General features: G+C 43.2%; 1 protein-coding gene across 1 annotated transcript in view; it reads left to right on the forward strand.

Annotated features, from left to right (window-relative positions):
• Dnah9 (dynein axonemal heavy chain 9) overlaps window positions 1-8,514 on the forward strand; it is a 315,810-nt gene that overhangs the window by 57,193 nt on the left and 250,103 nt on the right. Inside the window, exons 15-17 of the mRNA XM_028783166.1 lie at window positions 522-657; window positions 4,298-4,494; window positions 4,587-5,011. Of these exons, the coding sequence (XP_028638999.1) occupies window positions 522-657; window positions 4,298-4,494; window positions 4,587-5,011 (758 nt within the window). The remainder of the gene's footprint in view (window positions 1-521; window positions 658-4,297; window positions 4,495-4,586; window positions 5,012-8,514) is intronic.

The raw sequence follows: 8,514 nt of genomic DNA on the forward strand, positions 1-8,514 counted from the left end.
GAGAGAGAGAGAGAGAGAGAGAGAGAGAGAGAGAGAGAGAGAGAGATTTCTTCTATGGTTTGTTTTCTAAGTTACTCAGTGTAATAAAAGGCCTTTAATTAATATCAGATGCCAACCACAAAGCACAGCCCATTTTAAAGGATTATCTAGGAAGTATTGTGCATCCCCAAATCCTAGCCATCCTTCTGCCTTCTCTCCCTCCTGCTCTGATGTGCCTTCCTCAGTAGTATGAACAGTGAGAGTTGACAAAGCATTCAGTGTGGTACATTCTTCAGCATCCTTCCTGAGAAGGCAGCCTAACCCTGTCCTTCAGGGGCAAATATGACCCACATCTTCTTCATGGAATGGACTTATGTTCTTGTCAATCAATGGCTATCCCTCTTTGACAGAACAGACTGCAGGGATATGTTACAGCAAAGCCTTTGCAGAGAGTTTTTGTTGTGCATTCCTATTGGTTATGATTTTGCCAGTTTTCCTGTGTTGTTAAACATGGCTTACACCCTGTCTTCTTTCTTCTGTAGGAAAACTTGGTTCTGTTTGCAGCAGACCCAGCATCCAGCATCTGGAAGTCTTATGTGAACTACATTGATTCCATGTTGTTGGATGGATTCTTTCTTGCCATTGAGTGTTCTCTCAAATATCTACTGGAAAACACTGGTACCTATCAATTGATTGCTATAGACTATGATGGGGCAGATAGCAAAAGCAATTTGTGCTATGACAGAGTAAAATATAGTTGAGGTTGACCAAAGTGCTGGGATATTTTATGAATAATGGAGAGAAAACTAGCAAAAAGTGGTTCAAAGAGAAAAGATGCTTGACTCTAAACATCACATGATACAGCCGGCTGAAAGATCATAAGGCCCATGTCAAAAGCAAAATGAGAACTTCATCAAAATAAAGGTCCAGGAGGGGAGTGGCTAGAGCTGGAGCAGAGGGAAGTGGTTACTAAGGATACCTTCCTCCACACTTGACTCATGGGCAGATAGCAGGGATGTTCTGTGCCTTCAAGCTCTGCATGCCCTATCACTGTGGCCTTTGAGAAACACAGAAGGTTTGAAGTTGCCAGGTAAAGTGGGTGAAAAATGTAAAAAGGAGACAAGAAGCAAGGGAGAAGACAACTCTCAGAAGGAAAAGAAATGTTAAGAAGGTAATGAACTGTCTCAGAAGCTATCAGAAATAGGTAAGGGCTTTGAATTAGGATAGACAAACTATGATAAGGTGCCCAAAGTCAAAGCTCTTATAGCACCTCAACTTGGCTACTAAATGGTGAGATAAAAAGGGAAGAAAAGTTCAAGACTAAAAATTAAATTAGACTTTCACATTCTGGTAGATTCTGGGCTGTCTAACAAGGGTCATATTGAAGAATGAGTCAAACTGTACCAGCAAAAAAATATTGAAGGCAGAGGTTCAAGGTGAGATGGGCGTTTAATGACAAGTCCAACCAAGTACAGAAATTGAGTGCACAGATACCATTAGCAGGCCAACATAAATCCTAATACCCAGCCTGTGAAAGAGGGCGCCCAAGTAGAAGATGCAAACAGGAACAGTACTCAGCTCAGTATGTCTGCAATAAACAACCACATGGCATCGGTAGCTGAAAATGCTACCTATAGGGATCAGGGCTGCTCCAAATGAAATAAGCATGGCAATACACTCTGGGATGAACCACAGATACTGACACTCAAGAAGTAGCTCTTAGCTACCAATATGGCAGCTCTCTCCTTATTGAATTGGACAGACTTCTCTGATGTTGGAAGTTTGGGCACCCTCCCACTCAGTCCTCCACTAGACCTAGGATAAAGACATAGCCATTTCATAGACAGTGTCCACAGATGGCATCTCAGGTTAATGAATCCACCCTTGACTAGTGGCTATCTGACTTTGATACGGAATGGCTTGTGTGCCACTTTCCCTCTGATGGAAGATAAGATTGTAAACAAAAGGATGGAAAGGAGCTGGCAGTGTTTCTCCAAGATCACCAGCATCACGTTCCCTCCATGGAGACTAGAAAACAGAAGAATACCTTTTCTTCAAAATAATAGCCCTTCAAAATTCTATGAGTGGTAAATATTTTGTAGCAGCACAGGGACTTTATAGCCTCCTAAGCTGAAACATTATAGGTAAAATTTCAGCCCAGGTGTGGAGGTACATGTCTGTAAGCAACTAGGAGGCTGAGGCAGGAGAAATGTATGTCGGGGCCACCAGGGCCTACATAGCAAATTCCGAGCCAGCTGAGTTATATAGAAGGACCATGTATCCAAACAAACAAATACACACACACACACACACACACACACACACACACACACACACACGTTTTACAGATACTGGCTAGATGAGGGGCAGTGAAGTGGTCCATTTTATCATTTTCACCTCCCTAAGTAGGAGCAAGTCTATGTCTTTGGCTGACTTCCTTGTCAAATCTGCTCAAATCTTGCATAAAGAACAGGTTGCATGCTACCTACCCCACCAAGAAATACCCCCACAACTTGCCTCCTAAAGATTGACTTGTAACTCCATTGAGGAAATTGGGCTGTTTCCCTCCTGTAATAATGATGTCTGCATTTTATATGATATAGAGATTTAGTTCTCAGGCCAGCACATGTGACAAAAAGTCTCATAGCCCTCCAATATTCTTCTAAATCTTGTAAATGCTGTTAACCACATATAGATTTATCGACTACCATACTATCTTGCAGTGATGTACAACCCACTGTGACTGCATACTGAGCACCCCTGAATAAAGATCTAGAATCCGAAATGCTCTGAGATACTAACCAAGCTCTAAACATTTTGGATTTTAGATGATTTAGGATGTTGGATTAGGAATGTTCCACAGGCAGTCTGTGCTGCCTGATGCTCTTCTTGCCCCAAGCATTTCAGACAAGCGATGCCCAACCTAACCTATTCAAGATGAATTCCACAGGATTTTATTGCTCTTTGTATTTTTTTTTCTTTTAGCTCTCCCCAGAGATCAAACCTGCAAGACTGTTGGTAAAGTTGTATCCCTTAGGTTAAAATATGCTTGTTGAAACTCTCCAGAGTCCCAAAATACACACTCATTATTTGATGCCTATGGTTTTGAAAATCAGATCTTAGTCTTAAATGGAGTCTTTGAGAACTCTTTAGCTTTTAGTTAACATGAATGGCCAACCTGTAGTAACCAAAGCTCCATCCAAAATGTGGCTTAAGGGATAAAGAAGCCCACTGATATCAAGTAATAGTCCATAAGAATTGCCGTTTTTATGGCAGGTTGCTCTGATTCTGTAGCGCTGCTATTCTCTGAGGCCTTGGCCTCATTCTCTCTATGGTCTAGAGAGTCACATCACATCCAAGCTGTAGTCTATGGAAAGGGAAGAAGGATATATAGCAAAGGCAGGACATATAGCAAAGGTATACCTGCTCCTCTGGGGTCCTTTCCCACTTTACCCTAGTGGGAATAATATCACCACATGATACACATCATGCAATGTAGAACTGGGGAATTTGGTTACATACCCAGTTTTAGCTGGTTTTCTAGGCAATAAGAAGGCAATGGTTCAGTCAGAACTCCCACATTTGCCCACACTGCCTAACCCACAACCCTCTCCCACTTACTTCTACTGTCAAAAGATGCATGATACTCAGTGGTTACTGATAAAACTTTAAGTGTTTGTCTTATACATAGAACACTGTGCTCTGTGTTATATTTTGACTTAAATCTAGCAGGGCAACTTTGTCTAGCAAGTAATCAGCAATCTGTGAATTATTTATACTGTTTTTAAAATTTTTATCACCACAAGACTACAGAATTAAAGTAAGCCCCATGTTTATAGAAAAGGAACAGAAAAATTAGGATTGTAGCCTTTTGTTGTTCATTCCTGTATGAATTCGGGTGGCAGAATCCCCCCACCCCCGACTCATGAAATGGACACGGGTGGGATTGTGTCATTGGAAACTCAGTTTCTTCTTCAAAAAAAGCAGCATCACCCCAAGACAGGGTGTTAAGAATGTAGAAGGGAATTTTCTGTTCTATGGCTTGGGTTGGTTGGTCACTGGAGTGTGCTCTTCAAGGACAAGACAAGAAAAGTAAATGTTCTGTAACACCCAGGAGAGCACCATACAAGAACAGGTTCATTCAGAATGTCAGCAGTTCCCTGTGGTGAAACACCACGAGGCGGGCCCCTCCCCTCTATAGGCAAAATTTACATTTGTGTTTTTCTGCACTCTAAAGAAATGTCTGAGTCCAGATTTTAGGAAATGGTGCCTTGTCTGCTTGCCCTGCTCACAATCATTCTGCCATTTTGTTTTCCAGAATGCAAGCCTGGACTCACCCCAATATTTGAAGCACAGCTCAACCTTGTTACCCCAGAATTAGTTTTTCACCCCTCCCTGGACTGTGGGGTGAAAGGCGGCTTATATGATATTGTCCAGAGTCTTGTGACTAGCATCTTTGCTGTGCCATCCCTAGTGCCCCGGCTTTCCGCACACAGTGGCTCTCCTCACTATCAGGTACTGTAGCAACAACCATCTGACCTCTTCCACATCTGAATAATTCCACTAAGCACCACTGTAACCTCCCTGCCATTGTCTTCCTTCCCCAGGGTGACCTAGAGGCCATGGCTGACTTAGCCAGCCTGCGGACTGTGCTCATGGAGAGGGTACAGAGTGTGATGAGCCTCTGCTGTGGCTATCGGAATACCCTCAGCCAATATTCTTACCTGTATGTGGAGGATAGGAAGGAGATCCTTGGTCAGTTTCTGCTCTATGGGCATGTACTCACGCCCGAAGAGATAGAAACCCACGCTGAAGATGGCATCCCAGAGAATCCACCCCTCCTCCATCACTTCAAAGACCAGATAGACTCCTATGAAAAGCTCTATGAAGAGGTGGTCAGCCTGGAACCTACCAAGGTGTTTGACGGCTGGATGCGAGTGGATGTGAGACCCTTCAAGGTGTCTCTGCTGAACACAATAAAGAAATGGAGCCTCATGTACAAGCAACATCTTGTTGACTTTGTCACTAACAGGTAACACCATTGTCCTGGCTACCTACTAGCATCCCAGGCTACAGGGATGCTGTGCTTGGAAACCTCTTTGTATCTTCCCCCCTCCCCTCCCACTGGTTCATTGATTAAATTAAAACAGCTGGTTGGTATCTCTAGCATGATAATTTCAGCCCTGTCACTTCCTTTGTTCACCAGATAATGGTCTGTGCAATTTTTCATGTGGTGCTCAGTGGGTGAGAGGCACCTAGTAAATGGCAAATAACATGAGGGACCGTAGTCACAGAGCTAACTCCCTTCACAACTCTGACGGTGGAATCTAAGCCTTGGAAGCAGAGAGGAACTAAGTTCATCTTAGATTTTATTTCCTATCACTTTACCCTTGCTCTAGATGCTCTGGCTGTGCAATATGGAAGTCATTAGAGCCACAGACTCCTGTGTGTCTCTCTGTGCCATGCTAATAACATCACACATAGAATCTGACCATCCCTCCTGAGACTCAGACTACCTAGAACTATATCCTCTAATCTGGAGCACTGTTCTCTGCATAGAAGATCTACCTGCTTGACAGTCCCCTGGTCACTCCATCTTAGTCATTGTCCCTAGAATCTCACCATCTGTCTCCATTCTAAATCTTGAGAAATGTTCATGTGCAGAGAAAATACAGCTCCTCTGTCTGATGATCACCTCCGATATGCCAGATGACTTTGCAAGGAAGCCAGCCTAGCCCCACTCCTGGATTCTGAGCTGACCCTGAACAGTGCCGAAGTTGCTCTAATCCATGGTCTATAACAGAAAGAAGAGAGCAAAACTGAGGCATCACCTACCAAAAAGAAATCCAAGAGACTGCTAGGGTGGTGCTCCAGCATGATAGAGACTCTGAAGAGTCTTATGGGGATGATTTTCATGGGGTCAACAGGGTTTCTTAGGAAGCAGCAGCCAGTTTCGGTACATTCAGGAAAGTTTTTGCTAACCAAGAAGCTGGAGGCAAGAGAAAGAATTGCTGGTGGGTGGTTTGGTGCTGACAAATGCCTGTAGAAAAATCACCACAAAGGGAAGGCTTTTTGGTCCTCCATTGGTAGACCTGGTAACCCATAAACACTGGGCACATTTTTTGATGTATAGTTTGTTTTTTTTTAACTAGGCTGAGAACAGCATATTACAAACTGTGTTTGTTGTAGTTTTCAAGCAGGAAGACACCTGCCATGCTACATGAGTCTATGCAGGGAACATTTGTCTTGGGCAAGGAAAGGGGAGATAGTGGGTAAGAGACCCTATTGTGGTTTCTGGGGGAAGGAAAGGGTGAGGCACACAATTCAACTTGGATTGGTGTGACTGAGTGGTTTTAGTAGGCTCTGGAGCCCAGGACCATCCCAAGGATGATAGCGATAGAGAAACATGGCCAGAATATAGGAGCCTGGTATAAGAGGTAGACTCTGAGGTTGGTTTGTGTATGAAAGGTGAGCTTGTCATTCAAGAAGGCTCTCTTAAGGTGAGCTCTTCCTGCATATAGTAGTAATGGGCTGTAAGATTATGTATGTGACAAAATAAAAAATACTGGCTGTTAAGCATGGTAATTGAGCTAACATGGACAGCCACCATATAGATTCAGATATCCTTACAGTTGGTTTAAAAGGATAAACCCACAGCAGAACAGTTAGGAGATCTGAGCTCTTGCCTTTAATCCTACTTCCTTGTTTCTGAAAATAGACAATGCAAGGTGGTTTCAGCTTAAACACCAAGTCAGTGATTCTGCCTACTTTGTAAGCCTTAAGGAGAGTATTTTATTGTGTCATTGAAAACCAGATAAAAATAGAAATAATAAGAAAAGGATAAAAGTTGTTCATTACTGAGTGTCTGCTGTGTTCTATGAAATAGGTGATTTTTGCCTTTTTTAAGTGGCCTGGATGGACCACATCTTGCCTTACACGTTATGCATGCCACTTGCTGTCCAAAGTCTAGCCTTCTATTATCACCCCAGTTAGCTGGGATGACTCTAATCTGACTCAGTCTTGGAGAGGTCCAATCTACCCCTTCTTGTGCCTTTCAATAGACTTAAGTCTTCAGCAAACAAAACAATACAAAAGCCCCCTGTTACCCTGCCTTCTTTCTACCCATAACAGAAACCTGGTTATCCTATTAGGAAACTGATGCTACAACAGCCCTCTGAGATGGAGGCTGACTCTTCTGTATCTTTCTGAGCACTGGGCCTAGGATAGAAGCACTTCCTGCTGTTACCTGACGCTGGCGAGCCACTTCTCCTCCATTTCATCCCAACATCACTAGTGCCACTGAGGTGATTATCAGACAGTCCCAAGTGCCACTCATCCTTGCTGGAATCCAACTAAGCTCTAACTTATTCATCCTCAGCATCAGGCTCATCCTTTCCCATCACCCTAGTGACCTTGCATACCCTTCGGGTCTCCAAACATCTGACGTGTTCTGTTGACTCTCACATGCCCCATCTCTCTGCCACACAGCTACACCTGTTTGTATGCTTTGCTCCCAGCATGGGAGAGAAAGATAGGGAAGTAATTGTTCTCTACTTAAAAGCTCAGGGGTAAGCATTCCATTTTCTGACCACACCTGGTATGTTTCTGCCTCACTTATTTGGCAGCCCCACCATGCAGAATTCTTCAGACCAATCAGAATTTCCAACCCATTGATTCCACCAGCTTCTCAGTATCTGTCAGTTCACCACAGCTTACCACTTCCACCCTGAAAAATCCTGACTCTATTTAAATCTCCACATCTGCACCTGAGCCATTTCTTCTAGCTGAAGCCAAAACGAACTCTTCTTCTGACTAGTTCCATATTCAGAAAGGTAAAGTACCTGCTTAATGAAGTGTCTCCACATACCTACATATGTTCTTAATGCTTTCATCTCTCCCAGACTCCCTTATCTTTATTCTCCACAAACTCCTAAAGTTCTGCTAATATTAGCAATGATGCTGTAAGCAGTGTTACATGCACATATATCCATGCAATATATGTATGGGTAGGCATTCCTTTAGTATATCTACATATGGGCAGAGTCACTGGATCAAGGGCAGCTCAGCTGTGGTAAACCTAGTCCGAGGTAGAGAATAGCCTTGTTTGAGATTCTCTGTGTCCCAGCATCCTCAGCACCTCTTGGTCTGTTTCACTCTGAACTCTTCTGTGGGAGTATCATAGTATTTCATAAAGCACTTTACATTACTTTGATCAGGAACAGATGGCTCATCTTTTCATATCTTTAGTGACTGTTTTCTTCTGTATCCTATCTTTCCTTTTCTGTTGAACTTCATTTTGTATTTGTTGCTATTTACTTATATGTTTGAGCTGGAGAGATGGCCTAATTTTTAACACCACCTGCTGCTCTTGTAGAGGACCAGGGTTTGGTTTCCAGAATGCACATAGTGGCTTAGTTCACAATTACCTAACTCCAGTTCCAGGAAATCTGATGCCTTCTTCTGGTCTCAACTGGGTACTGCATACATGGTGTGTGTGTGTGTGTGTGTGTGTGTGTGTGTGTGTGTGTGTGTGTG

This window comes from Grammomys surdaster, unplaced genomic scaffold (genome assembly GCF_004785775.1).
Source record: "Grammomys surdaster isolate TR1022 unplaced genomic scaffold, NIH_TR_1.0 1019, whole genome shotgun sequence".
Lineage (NCBI taxonomy): Eukaryota > Metazoa > Chordata > Mammalia > Rodentia > Muridae > Grammomys > Grammomys surdaster.